The 14,965-nt window shown below is 39.0% G+C and overlaps 1 protein-coding gene across 1 annotated transcript in view; it reads right to left on the bottom strand.

The window, feature by feature from the left end:
* CTNNA3 (catenin alpha 3) overlaps positions 1 to 14,965 on the bottom strand; it is a 1,802,815-nt gene that overhangs the window by 167,971 nt on the left and 1,619,879 nt on the right. Inside the window, exon 14 of the mRNA XM_004386410.1 lies at positions 6,904 to 7,085. Within this exon, the coding sequence (XP_004386467.1) occupies positions 6,904 to 7,085 (182 nt within the window). The remainder of the gene's footprint in view (positions 1 to 6,903; positions 7,086 to 14,965) is intronic.

Genomic DNA, 14,965 nt, shown 5'->3' with positions numbered 1-14,965 from the left:
AGGGATGTCCCAGAAAGGGGCTGTAGTGCTGCCACTGTCCACTCTCGAGTCGTGTCTGCATAATGTGCAGACCCATCTGTAAACCATGCACAAGTTTTCTCTTCTTCAGTCAACTGATCATAAGAGACTCCCCATGAGGCCATAGGTGCAGACTGGGAGAAGGAGGGTAATGTGACAGAAGTGGAGACCATAGCGATTTGGGCCACTTCCTTATGCAACTTACTTGTGCCATGAGGACTTTCTCTGGCCTGATCTTGTATGTACCACTTCCATTTAATGATGGAGTGCTACTGTGCATGTCCAACTTTATGACTCTGTGGGTCAGACAACACCCAGTTCATGATGGGCAGCTCAGGCTGCAAGGTGACTTGGTGACCCATGGTTAAGCAATCAGTGTCTACTAAGGCCCAATAATAAGCCCAAAGCTGTTTCTCGAAAGAAGAGCAGTTATCTGCAGAGGATGGCAGGGCTTTGCTCCAAAATCCTAAGGGTCTGCACTGTGATTCACCAATAGGGGCCTTCCAAATACTCCAAACAGTATCTCTGTCTGCCACTGACACTTCAAGCACCATTGAATCAGCTAGATCATATGACCAGAGGGGCAGAGCAGATTGTACGGCAGCCTGAATCTTTTGCAGAGCCTTCTCTTGTTCTGGGCCTCACTCAAAACTAGCAGCTTTTTGAGTCACTTGATAAATAGGCTAGAATAGCACACCCAAATGAGGAATATGTTGCCTCAAAAATCCAAAGAGGCCCACTAGGCATCGTGCCTCCTTTTTAGTTGTGGGAGGAGTCAGATGCAATAACTTATCTTTCACTTTAGTAGGAATATCTAGACATGCTCCCACACTACTGGACCCCTAGAAATTTCACTGAGGTGGAAGGCACCTGAATTTTTGTGGGATTAATTTCCCATCCTCTAGCATGCAAATGTTTTACCAATAAGTCCAGATTCATTGACACTTCTTCCTTGCTAGGTCCAATCAGCATAATGTCATCAATGTAATGGACCAGTGTGAGGCCTTGTGGAAGAGGGAAAGGTGATCAAGTTTCCTGCAAACTAAATTATGACATAGGGCTGGAGAGCTGATGTAGCTCTGAGGTAGGCAATTGAAGGTGTATTGCTGGCCTTGTCAGCTGAAGGCAAACTGCTTCTGATGGTCCTTCAAAACAGTATGGAGAAAAAGGTATTAGACAGATCAATAACTGCATACCAGGTACCAGAAAATGTATTAATTTGCTCAAGCAATGAAACTACATCTGGAACAGCAGCTGCAATTGTAGTCACCACCTGATTAAGTTTTCAGTAATTCACTGTTCTCCAAGATCCATCTGTTTTTTGGACAGGCCAAATTGGCGAGTTGAATGGGGATGTGGAGGGAATCACCACCCCTGCATCCTTCAAATCCTTAATGGTGGCAGTAATCTCTGCAATACCTCCAGGAATGCAGTACTGCTTTTGGTTTACTATTTACTAGGTTGGGGCAATTCTAATGGCTTCCACTTGGCTTTTCTTACCATAATAGCTCTTATTCCATTTCTTAGGATCCAGTATGGGGATTCTGCCAGATGCTGAGTGTATCTATTCCAATTATGCTTTCCTGAACTGGGAAAATCACTACAGAATGGGTTTGGTGACCCATCTGACATACTGTGAGACAGACATGAGCTAAGACTTCATTAATAACCTGACCTCCATATGCTCCCAGTCTGACTGGTGGGCCACAGTGACATTTTGGGTCTCCTGAAATTAGTGTCAGTTCAGAGCCAGTATCCGGTAATCCCCAAAAACTTTGATTATTTCCTTTTCCCCAGTGAAGTCATTCTCATAAAAGGCTGTAGATTCCTTTGGGGAAGATTAACAATATAAGTTTTTGGCAGTGATTGGAGTCCCTCCTCAAGGGGACCTGGCCTCCCTTTCATTTCAGAGGTCGCAGGTCTTTAAACTCACTCATGTATGGGAATTGATTGAAGGCTCGTGATTCTCTATTCTGGTGATTCAAGTTAGACTGCTGTTCTCTTGACTTAGAATTCATCCACTTGTACAGATCAAGTAAATATTTAGTAGATTTCCTATCTATTTCACTCCAAGGGACACCATGACTAAGTAGCCAATGCCATAAGTCCATATGAGTCAGAATATTCTGATTACTGCTTTGACTCCTCTGTCCATTACTGTAACCACGCCCACCTTGTCTTTGTCGAATGAGTGCAGTCACTTGGCCCCTACTACCATTGGGTCCGATCAGTCCCATTGTAGTTAAGTGTCTTAATTCAGTTAGGGCATTTCCCACTGTCAAATCTGACTTACATAAAATAGCAATCACAGCAGTCTTCAAACATTCTGGGGCTCCCTTCACCAATTTGTTTCTCACAGTTGTGGTAAAAGGTGTGTCTTTTGGGCACTCCTTGTGTTGGTCTATGGATCTAACCTGATAAATCCACTCTAGCATGCCAATTTCCCTAAGCCTTTGGATACATTCTTCTACAGTATATCAAGGCAGGTCTGGTACTGCAACTTGATCTGGTGTAGGCCACCTCATAGTCCATGCTTTAGCAAACCAATGAAATAAACTATTAGATCCTTTCCTAACTTCTCAAGCTGAAACACTGAATGAAGAATCTGTGCTTAGTGGGCCTATATCAATAAACTCAGACTGATCCATCTTTATATTCCATGTACCATTATCCCACACCCTTAACAGCCATTCCCACACATATTCCCCAGGTTTCTGTTTGTACATATTAGAAAAGTCAATAGTTCTTTTGGAGTGTAGCATACCTCCTCCTGGGTCACATTTTGTAGTTTACCTTTTGGGGATCACTGGGGGGACTTAAGTCTAGTTATAGGTCTAGAAGCCAAAATCAGTAGTGGGGAAGTGTTTTGAGAGCATTCAGCATTGTCTTGCAAAGCATCTGTCTCAGGTGATGCCCCAGGCAATGATTCAGAAAAAGACTCTTTAGACATAACTGGGTTAATTTCACTAAATGGGGGTGGAGAGGCTAATGGTTTTACTGGGGAGGATGGTTTAGCATAAAAATAGGGAATAATCTCTTCAGATGGGAATGAGAGGACTGGTTCTGTTGGCAGGAGTGATTCAATGGAATTTAGAGGTTCAGTATCTCCAACTTCCTGATTATCTGCCCATATGTCCCTATTCCAAGTTTCAGGATCCCATTTCTTCCCAATCGATGCCTTCACTTTAACTTCAGACACCTCTCAAGATAGGCAATTGAGTTGGCATTGTAATTCAGACTCTGGGTTTGGTTTTTGACAATATCAGCTATTACTACAAGAAATAAGGCTTTCTTTCAGGGCACAAGTAGCAACTTTGAGATCATTTATGTGGTAGTTGAGCTTTGACTCTGAAGCCCTGAGCTCATCTCTTTCTATCATCAGATTGTCCAGAGACAATGGAATCAAACAACCATCTTCCTTATATTTCTCATTATTACAAAATTGTAGAAAAGTATCACACATGCAATCATCCAGAGTCTCACCTTTCACCAATACCTGATCTATTGGTGGTGATATTTTGTGTATTTGTATTGCCACCTCACCCCATAGACCAGCAGTGCCCTCTTTCCTACTAGAAGCAGAGTCATCAGTACGTTTAAGACTAACTAGACTTGAAAACCAATTTAGAAAATTCATCCTTACAATTTTGTTTATTGTAGAAACAGTCTCGGTACCAAATGTCTTAGTCTGGGTTCTCTAGAGAAGCAAAACCAGAAAAGTGTATAAATATACAGAGACATTTATATAAAGGAAATAAATGGCTCATTCAGTTGTAGAGAATGAATGTCCCGAGTCCATGGGTCAGGCTTAATGTTTCTCCTGATTCATGTAGCCATGGGGGCTGGCGAACCCAAGATCGGCAGGTCAGGGAGCTGGGCTATTGCTCACATGCTGCGAAGATCAATGAATCCCAAGATCAGCAGACAAGACCACAGGTAAGCTGCTAGCTTAAGTCCAGCAGTTAGATGAACAGGGGCCAGCTGCAGGATCCAGAGTAAGCAAAAGCCCAGGAGCCTTCTCAGAATGTCCACTTATATTCGATGCAGGCCTCACACCCAAGGAAACTCCCTTTTAACTGACTGGCTACTCATAGCAGATTCCATCATGGTAATGATCACATTATATAAAATCTCAACAAGGAAGTAATCACAACATCATATGACTGCCAAACCACTGAGAATCATGGCCCAGCCAAGTTGACATACAATCATACCCATCACACCATATAAATGCCCAAACACCTCTGTCTTAGTTATCTAGTACTGCTATGACAGAAATACCACAAATGGTATTAACCAACAGAAATGTATTTTTTTACAGTTTAGGAGGGTAGAAGTCTGAATTCAGGGTGCCGGCTCTAGGGAAAGGTTTTCTCTCTCTGTCGGCTCTGAAGGAAGGTCCTTGTCTCTTTGAGCTTCTGTTCCTGGGTGATCTACATGTGGCTTGGCATCACTCTTTCCCCATCTCTACTTGCTAGTTTGTGTTTAATCTCTTTTATCTCAAAAGAGATGGACTCAAAATACACCCTACACTAATCCTATTTCATTAACATAACAAACTCAACCTATTCCCAAATGGGATTAAAACCACAGGCATACCCATTGCCTTTGAGTTGATTCTGACTCAGAGACCCTCTAGGACAGAGTAGAACTGCCCCTATAGGGTTTCCAAGGAGCGGCTGGTGGATTGGAACTGCCAACCTTTTGGTTAGCAGCTGTAGCTCTTAATCACTGCACCATCAGGACTCCCTCTAGATAGTAGACCCTTGTTATTTCTGGTGATGGAAAAGATAACCCAAATGTGGGTGAAGTGTGCACAGCCTGATCAAAGTAAATTATGTCACTAAGAAGTACACAAGAAAAAAGGGCGTTTTTTAGTAAATGCTATGACATATATAATTTTGCAACAGCAGCAACAACCAAAAAATATATGCGTGGTTACATATGTATGTATGTATGCATATATGTGTATAGGTATGTATACCAAACTAAACTAAACCATTTCCTTCAAGCTGATTCTGAGTAGAACTGCCCCATAGTGTTTCCAAGGCTATAAATCTTTACGGAAGCAGACTGACACATCTTTCTCCCAAGCAGCGGCTAGTGAGTCTGAACTGCCTACCTTCTGGTTAGCAGTTGAGTGCTTAACCACTGTGCCACCAGGGCTAATTCATAGATATGTATATGTGGGTATATATGTGTACGTATATAGACATAGCTATATGTGTATGTATATATATGTATGTGTGTGCTTGCATATATATTCAGATATGTAATAAAACACATAACAGGCACAGTTACAGATAGTTCTTAGACATAACCAAACACCTCATGGGGTTGGTTTTCTGGATTTGAAGGCTTAAGACCATAGTCTCGTGGGACAACTCAGTGAACTGGCGTAATATACTTTACAAAGTTTATGTTCTACATCCGTTTTTGGTGAAAAACGCCTGGGGTTTTAAAAGCTTGTAAGCAGCCATCTAAGATACAACTATTGATCTCTACTGGTCCAGATCAAAAGAAAAAGGGGAAACCAAGAACTCAGAAAAGAAACTAGTTTACAGGACTAATAGTCCAAATGAGCCATGGCCTCATCTACCCCAAGACAAGAAAAATTAGATAGTGCCTGGCTACCACTACTCACTATTCTGACCAGGGCCACAATAGATGGATCCTGGTAGAATGGGAGGAAACTGGAACAGAACTCAAATTCTTAAAAAGTCCAGACTTACTCTACCCACTGAGACTGGAGAATACCCCAAGACAATTACCTGAGATACTCATTAAAACTTGAATCAAAACTATCCTCTGAGGTCATCTTTCAGCTAAATAACAGATTGGCTCATAAAATAAAGAATATAACTCAAGTACTGTGCTCCTTTAAAAATCATCTGTATGAGACTAAACAGTTAACAATTACTTTAAAGCAAAGATGAGAAGGTAAGGGGGCATGGAAAGTAGATTACTGGAAACAGAACAACCAGAAGTGAAATAATGAGAACATTGACACATTGTGAGAAAAGTAACCAATATCACTGAATAATTTGAATAAAAATTGTTAAATGAGAATCTAATTTGATGTGTAAACTTACATAAAAAACACAATAAAATATTATTTAAAAAATTACATTTAATCTTTCACTCCATCTGGAAGTTATTTTTGTGAAAAATGTATGGTTATATAAATGAATGGTTTCCTAAATGTACCAGGTTTGCTTCATGGGTATTCTATTTTGTGGCTTTTTAAACTACATCAAGAATAAATTATTTAAATTATTATAGTTTTGTATATTTTAGTAACTGGTAGGTCAAGCACTGTATTTTTTACTGCTATTTGGCCAGTTTTGAACAATAATATTTTGAATCTATAACAAAATTTTTTATTATTTCTGGAATATACACACAATGTATGAATCCTTCACATATATCAATAAGTCATTGTAATTTCAAACACATCTAATCGCTATCTCAGAAGCTAAAGATAACACTAATCCTGATGATACTACAGATTAACCAAAATTCTGAGGACATAGAGATCAACCATTATTATAGCTACAATAGAGTGTATAACTTGCTGTACCCTTTTTTTAAGTAATACGCTAATATGATAAACAGAGAAGATTCCTGAAGAAATTGAGGGTGAGAGGGCGTAAACTGGTATTTCAAAATCATTGCTTGTTTAGTTTTGAGGAACTCTGCCGTATTCATTTAGCAAAACTTCTAGAAGTACACACCTACCACTTTATAATTCTATATTCTAATTTATATTATTCCTCCTACAACTTGATTTTTGGCACCTGTCACTCAGAGAAAGCTAAAGCTTCACTAAGGTAACAAATGTTTCTAACTGTTATCCATGTTACACATCCTTTTCCACATAATTACCTTGTGAAGTCTGTCATCTCCATCATAATCATACACATCTTCTTGGCCAACACAATGATATCATTGCTGGTGTCATCCCAGATCTCAATCTCAGCATCCAGCTTACTCTTGACTTTCTTGAAATCAGCAACTTGCTCAGCAATCTTTTCCTTTTCCGCCTCAGGCAGTTGAGTCATCTTAGCCTAAAACAGGTGATAATTAAATTTATAATCATTCCACGATGTCAAAAAGCATTATCTGAAGGAAGAAGTGGTCATTATGGGATGTTCATAAAACTTGTTAGCTTAAGATCAGAGATATTTCACGTCTTTAAAAAAATTTTTTAACTAAAACGTTGCAGTTCTCATATGAAAAGTCTATTAAAATGTAATTGTTTGCTCTAGAACTACAATGTGACATTTGAGAATAACAGCTTAGAATTTTAGATCGGACATATTTAAGTCTACTCCTTAAAATAAATGAAATTCTCAAGTTTCCAACCTATGAAAATTTTTAATTATTTCAAACTTAATGTAATATATTACATATGTTAGAAAAGCATATACTGTATTGTACAAATACTATATTTCAAAAGGTAGAGGTATAACATAATTTATCTTGAAATGACACCGTGCGTGTGTGCATACACATACATAGATACTAGATTCTTACATAAACACTGAATATTGACAGATAATAGCAGTATATATTTCTAAATCATACGTATATAGATAAGCACATATATAAAAGCATAAGTAGGTATGTATATATGTTGTGTATATAAACCCATTCAGGTGTGCTTGTGTGTACACTATATTGTTGGAAAAGAGTAAAAATATCACTGGCAGGCTTATTAAGACAGCCGTACCTAATTATCATACTGAGTCTTGAGGTGCTACTGTTCTCCTACGCATAGTAAACTTAACTACATTGTCATAGCATGGTATCTTTCCTTGGATATGTCCCATTTTGAACAAGATGCAACTCGTGCCTTCCACTTGTAATTTCACAACGTAGGATGGATGAAAACTATCGCCATCACTAAACTTTCATACTCACAACCTTAACACCTGGGACCTATGACTTTTCATCAAATGAAAAGCACCTTGAAGTAAAAGTGATTTGATAATCTCAAAGCCAGATGATTTCACAAAACAATTCATGCAAATGTATTGTCAAAAAGAGAGTTTCATGCATGTTCCAACAGTGGAATGAGTACATAGGTCTCAGAAGGAAGCATTTTGAAAAGAATAAATCATAGACGTGGGATGATTTATTCCATTATTCACATGGACTATGTAATACCTGTATTTCCTATGTTTTTCAGATTCAAGGCTTTAGGACACCCAGAAATGGGGAAATAAGAAGGATGCACCTCAGAAAGCTTTGCAATATTCTGAATACTAGATCCAGAATGCTGAAAACCTACTTTATCTAAGCAATATTATATAATAGCAAGAAAGCTTAAATATATGAATGGAAGGAATAACGCAAAATTCAACCAAAAAATCAATATTAAATGTCCACCATTTGTTTTCTGTTTATTATACACCTAGCCCAGGGTCCAAAATCACTCACTATTTGTCAACTCTCAGGATTAATTAGCGTACCTCAGTTATAATAAAGAAAATAAACAAGAAGCTTTCTGATCTGAAGTATCCTTTAAGTTCCTTAGCATGCTGCTTGACACATAACAAATGCTCAATAATTGATAGTTATTTTTATTCAGTTAAAAAATTCAAAGTATATTGACATGCCTAACACTTAAAATTTGTTGAGATTATTTTCTCTGAAGAACCGAATTAAGTTCTGTGAGACTAGGTTTTTTTATTTTTTATTTTTTAGTAAAGCAAAAACAAAGTTTTATTTGGTGTATATTCAAAAGGACAGAAGTGGGAAGTGGACAACCATGCTGCCAGAGCCATGTCTGCCCAAGTCCAAGGAAATATCACAGAACAGACGAAAGTGGGAAAACAGGCGGCCGTGCTGCTAGAGCCATGTCTGCCTGAGTCCAAAAGAATGTTACAGAATAGGCAAGAGTGGGAAAATGGACAAGTATGCTGCCACAGCCATGTCTGCTCGAGTCCAAAGACAATTACAGAATCATCAGTATGTATTAACATTACAAATGGGCAAAATCATTGAAAGCCTAGCCTTTTCAGACTGGCTAGAAACTGTGATCCTACATTTTTTTTTTAAACTTCTTTTTTTATTGTTGTAGTTTAAATGAAGCTTACATTTCAAGTTAGTCTCCCATACAAAAATTTATACATACATTGTTATGTGACCCTAATTGCTCACCCCATACTGTGACAGCACACGCCTCTTTTCCACCCCTGATTCCTCATGCCCATTCAACCAGCTCCTAACCCTCTCTGCCTTCCCATCTCATCTCCGGACAGAAGCTGCCCCTTTGGTCTCTTGTATGTACTTGAGCTAAGAGGCACACTCTTCATGAGTATCACTTTGAGACTAGGTTTTTAATTGATGAGTGTCTTAGTTATCTAGTGTTGCTACAACAGAAGCATCACCAGTGGATGGCTTTAACAAAACAAAATTTATTCCCTCACAGTCTAGTAGGCTAGAAGTTGGAATTTAGGGTGCCAGCTCCAGGGGAATGCTTTCTCTGTTGGTTCTGGGGGAATGTCCTTGTCATCAATCTTCCCCTGGTCTAGGAGCTTCTCAGGCACAGAGACCTCAGGTCCAAAGGACGAGCTCTGCTCCTGGCCCTGCTTTCTTGGTAGTAGGAGACCCCCCTGTCTCTCTGCTCAATCTCTTTTATAAAAATCTCAAAAGAGATTGATTTAAGACACAACCTAATCTTGTAGATTGAGTCCTGTCTCATTAACATAACTGCCTCTAATCCTGCCTCATTAACATCATAGAGGTAGGATTTACAACACATAGAATAATCATATCAGATGACAAAATGGTGGACAAACACACAATACTGGGAATCATGGCCTAGCCAAGTTGACACACATTGTTGGGGGACACAATTTAATCCATGACAATGAGGTATACAAGGGACTCTTTATTTGCCTAGGAAATAGTTTGTAGTTTCCTCTCTTCTCAGGAATTGTGCCCTATGTGATGACAAAAAAGAAGAGTAACTTTTACTGCTGTTGGCATATGGCAAGGCCCATGAATGAAAACACAGCCACTTACTTTTTTTTTTTTTTTAAGAGATATTTTATTGAATTTTTAGTGAAAGTTTACACAGCAAGTTAGGCTCCCATTTGACAATTTCCTCACAAATTGTTCAATGACGTTTGTTACATTTATCACAATATGTCAACATTCTCTTTAACTGTGTTCTGTTTTTTCCATTTCCAGTACTCTAGTTTCCCTGCCCCTTATCTTCTCATTGGACCCCTTGTCGAAAATCAGTTGTCCATAGATGGATGGGTTTAATTCTGAGTTCTCATTTCCATTCCATTTGTCTATGTGTTTATCATTGAACCAATACAAGGCGTTTTTTTGTTTGTTTGTTTGTTTTGTTTTGTTTTTTTAACTGTAGCTGTATAGCATGTTTTAATATTGGGGAGTGTGAGGCCTCCTGTTTTGTTCGTTTTCTTCAGTATTACTTTGTCTATTCAGGGTTTCTTTCCTTTCCATATGAAGTTGGTCATTAGTTTTTCCATTTCAGTAAAGATTGTTGCTGGGACTTGTATCAACGGTGCATTGTATCTAAAAATTGCTTTAGATGAATTGACATTTTCATTATCTTAAGTCTTCCTATCCATGAACATGGCATGTATTTCCATTTTTGTAGGTCTCTTTTAGAAGTGTTTTATAATTTTCATTGTACAAGTCTTTTATGTCCCTGGTCAGGTTTCTCCCAGGTATTGTATCCATTTGGGGGCTATTGTAAATGGTATTGTTTTCTTGATTTCTTTTCCAGAGTAGTCTTTTGCTAGTGTAGAGGAACCCAACTGATTTTTGTGTGTTGATTTTGTACCCTGCAATGTTACTAAATTCTTCTATTAGTTCTGGCAGTTTTCTTTCTTTCTTTTTTTTTTAATTGTGCTTTAGATGAAGGTTTACAGAGCAAATTAGTTTCTCATTGAATAATTAATACACATATTGTTTTGTGACATTAGCTGCTGTGGTGCATTAATTACTTTTGTGTGTGGCCTTTATACCCATGGTCTTGTAAGTCCCACCCAGGCGACTGTGTGACAGGGTAATTGTGGCCTACCAAGGGGATTGGTCAGTTTTGCTTTAAAGGACAGCCAATTCCAGAGCAAAGAGGAGAGCCTACCACCACCAAAGAAAGAGAGACCTGCCGCAGAAATTGGCAGCAGAGACCCACAGGAGATGGCGCAGTGGGCTTCCCAGCACACAGAGCAAGAAAGCTGAGTGCCTTTGGGCAGAAACCAAGGGCCAGAGAGAAGTCTACACCTGACTGACGAATCTGGGACTTGCCAGCCTCTAAAACCTCGTGAACCATTTCCTTTACTTGATCCATGAGTTCTGTGAGATGTTGCAAGAAATTAGGGAACCCAAAGACAGGAGGGAGAGTACTGAGGGGAGAGGGACTAGTTGATATTAGAGACAATGGAGTGGTACAGCAGCTTGGAAAAGTTAGACATTTGGGGCATCTTTAACCTGCGCCTCATAGGAACCAGCTTTGTGCTAATTCTTATAAAAGAAATTATTCATTTAGTTGCCAACCGAACAACGTGTCAACACTCTCCCCTTCTCAACCTTGGATTCGCCATTACCAGCTTTCCTGTCCCCTCCTGCCTTCTTGTCCTTGTCCCTGGAATGGTGTGCCCGTTTAGTCTCATTTTGTTTTATGGGCCTGTCTAATCTTTGGCTGAAGGGTGAACTTCAGGAGTGACTTCAGCACTGAGTTAAAAGGGTGTCCGGGGGCCATACTGTCAGGGTTTCTCCAGTCTCTGTCAGATTAGTAAGTCTGGTCTTTTTTTGTACAGCCATTTACTTCTGAAATCAAAAGTAGTACGCAAGCATGTTAAGTAAATTATAAACTATCAACCCATTAAACTAGCTCAAAAATAGAAATGAGCTTTCTCCATCTTGACTACCAGTTATTATCATTCTTCCCATTCTCATAAAAAGTGTGTATAAATTTCAAATAATAGCAGCTATATAAAGGTTCAACTGAGCACTGTTTTGTGTTGTATATGTCAGAGGTAATAAATCCACAAAACTAGATCAATAAATAATATTAAAATTTACACTGCTGTACTATGGAAGGAGCCCTGTGGCACAGTGGTTAAAAACTCAGCTGCTAACCAAAAGGTCAGCAGTTCAAATCCACCAGCTGGTCCTTGGAAACTCTATGGGGCAGTTCTACTTTGTCCGATAGGGTCAGTATGAGTCAGAATCGACTTGGTGGCAACAGGTTTGGTTTTTGGTTTGGTACTATGGAAAATTACTCACTATCTTCATAATAAAGTTGCACCTATTCAAAAAGTGATATGGTTAAGTGTGTTCCAAGTTCTGTTCCTTGGAAGGCCACTGATTTCCAATATGACCTTGAGAAAGTCATTTAACCTTCCTGTCAAAGTTTTCCCCCACACAAAATGACAATAATTACAACTGCTACCCACCTGCCACGTAGGGAACAGAGTTGATTATTGGGTATCATTGAGACTGATCCTGTCCTGGAGAATGATCTCATCAGTTTTACTCAATTTCCTTAATAACATCTCAACTCACATAGTGAATTGCCATCAAGAGAAGTTTACCTCTGACAGGATAAGGACAAAAACTTGGACAATAATTTGCAAAATTAAAAGTTACAGAGAATTCTGGCTCTTTTTCACCGCAGAACAACGACAAAAAGGCATTAAATTATTGACTGACACCTTTGCGAAATGTTTTTAGTGTTTCTGTCAGTGATTTATTGCATGCCATCAATCAACTTCAATCACTATGAAAATTTCAAAACAGGACCTGGGAAAGTACTTCATGAGTAAGAATTATGACTGGAAATTCTTTCTTGGATTATTCTGCGTGAAACTAGGATTTATGCACAAATAGCATGACTTAGACTAGAATACCACATGCATTTGTAAAACACAGGTCGAGGGACTCCAACCAGCCAGAATATCCAAGATATACAAAAAATCAAATATAATATTTTCTTTCTTCCCATAACTTCCTCATGTCAATGCTCTATTAAATGTGATTTCATGAAGAGAAAACCTCCAAAAGTAGATGATGCTTTGACTCAAACAACTCTGTGTAACATCTGTAAAGCTCCTTTGGAACAAAGAAGCTGAGTCTTCTCAGAGACCTTTGAAACTAACATCAGTAGCAGTAAAAGCAGCCGTATTTTTAAATTGGTATTGGCAACAATAGTGGACAAGCTGGAGGCAGATAAACCTACATCAGGCCACAGACAAAACATTCTGAAGTTGATGTTAGAATCCAATCATCTAAAATATTTTATTCATATATGTACATGTAAGAGTTGTATTCCATATGTCACTTTTTTTTGTTTGTTTTTTTTCTTTTTCCCTTTTTGTCTTTCTTCATGACTCAGTTTCTCCCCTCTCTATACTTACCTTCTCTTCCTGTCTCCTGAATACCTGGCGCTAAGTGATGCCTCTACCCCTTCTAGGCAGACTGTACTTCACATCCTGGTAGCAACTTTCCCAGACCTCGCAGCTGCACTGGTGGGATCCCTGGGGGCTTTGCTTTCCTTTTTTCTTTCTAATCTTTATTTATTCATTTTTTTCTTTTCTTTTCTTTTTTCTTCTTCTTCTTTTCCTTTTTGTTTTCCTCCATTTCATAGTCTCTCATCTCTCCACTCCAATGGCAAGCTCCCTTAGCACTCTTTTTTGTTTATATGTTTTTGGCTCCTGTTCCTGTCTCCTCTTTCTCCTTTTTCCCATACCCATCTTAGTTCCACACATCACAATCTCCCCCTTCCATCCGGCCTACCTGCACCGTGCACTGAACATCACACCCCCAAGCAGCACAGGCACGGCCTACCAGAACCTGCCCTGCACTTATTTCTGGCCTGCCCTGTTGGCAATAGTACGTGTCACAAACAACCCATCCCAGCAACTCCTCTTCAGCTAGACCTGCCCTACTGTACCATATCTGACTGACTGACCCTGCCAAATGGAGGAGGTGAAAAGTATCATGCCCACAGATGAACAAAGAACAAAGAACACACAGCGCACCTGCTCAGACATAGCCAAATAAAACAAACAGCAGGATGAAACAAATAAATCTACAATCAATAAATGAGGAAAATAGCTACTGAATGCCCGGAAGACAGCAGACAATATCAAAACATTTACAAAAACAGGACAGGATGGTTCCAGTAGGCATCCAAAATAAAACACCAAGTGACTTTTCAGTAGAAGAAAAGGCACTAGAACTACCTGATAGGGAATTGAAATCTCTAATATTCGGAGCTTTCCAAGAGTTGCAGCAAAAAGCAGACAAAAATGAGGAAAAAATAGGCAAATTCATGGAAAAGGCAGAAAACTTCATGGAAAATATAGACCAAAAAATGGAAAAACTCAGGAAAATAATGCAGGAACAAAATGCCAAAATAAATTCACAGCTAGAAATCATACAAAAACAACAATTAGAAATTCAAAAGATAAACAACACGATTTCAGAAATGGATAGTGTCATAGACGGGCTGAGGAGCAGGTCTGAAACGGTGGAAGACAGGATCAGTAAAATTGAAGACAAACACTTGGCTACAACTCTGTTTGAGGAAAAACCAGAAAAAAGGCTGGAGAAAAATGAAGAGATCCTGAGAATTACGTGGGATACAATCAAAAGCAAAAATTTGCGAGTGATCAGAGTTCCAGAACAGGGCGAGAAAACAGAAAACAAAGAGAGGATCATTGAAGAACTGCTGACAGAAAACTTTCCCAATATCATGAAAGATGAAAACCTGGCCATCCAAGAAGCTCAACAAACCCCATATAAGATAGACCCCAAAAGAAAATCACCAAGGCATATCATAATCACACTCGCCAAAACCAAAGACAAAAAAAGAATCCTGAGAGCAGCTCGTGAAAAACAAGAAGTCACATACAGAGGAGAAACAATAAGACTAAGCTCAGATTATCTGGCAGAAACC

This window comes from Trichechus manatus, unplaced genomic scaffold (genome assembly GCF_000243295.1).
Source record: "Trichechus manatus latirostris isolate Lorelei unplaced genomic scaffold, TriManLat1.0 scaffold00163, whole genome shotgun sequence".
Lineage (NCBI taxonomy): Eukaryota > Metazoa > Chordata > Mammalia > Sirenia > Trichechidae > Trichechus > Trichechus manatus.
The sequence above is the reverse complement of the archived record's forward strand: the minus strand, read 5'-3'. Positions and strand labels throughout refer to the sequence as shown.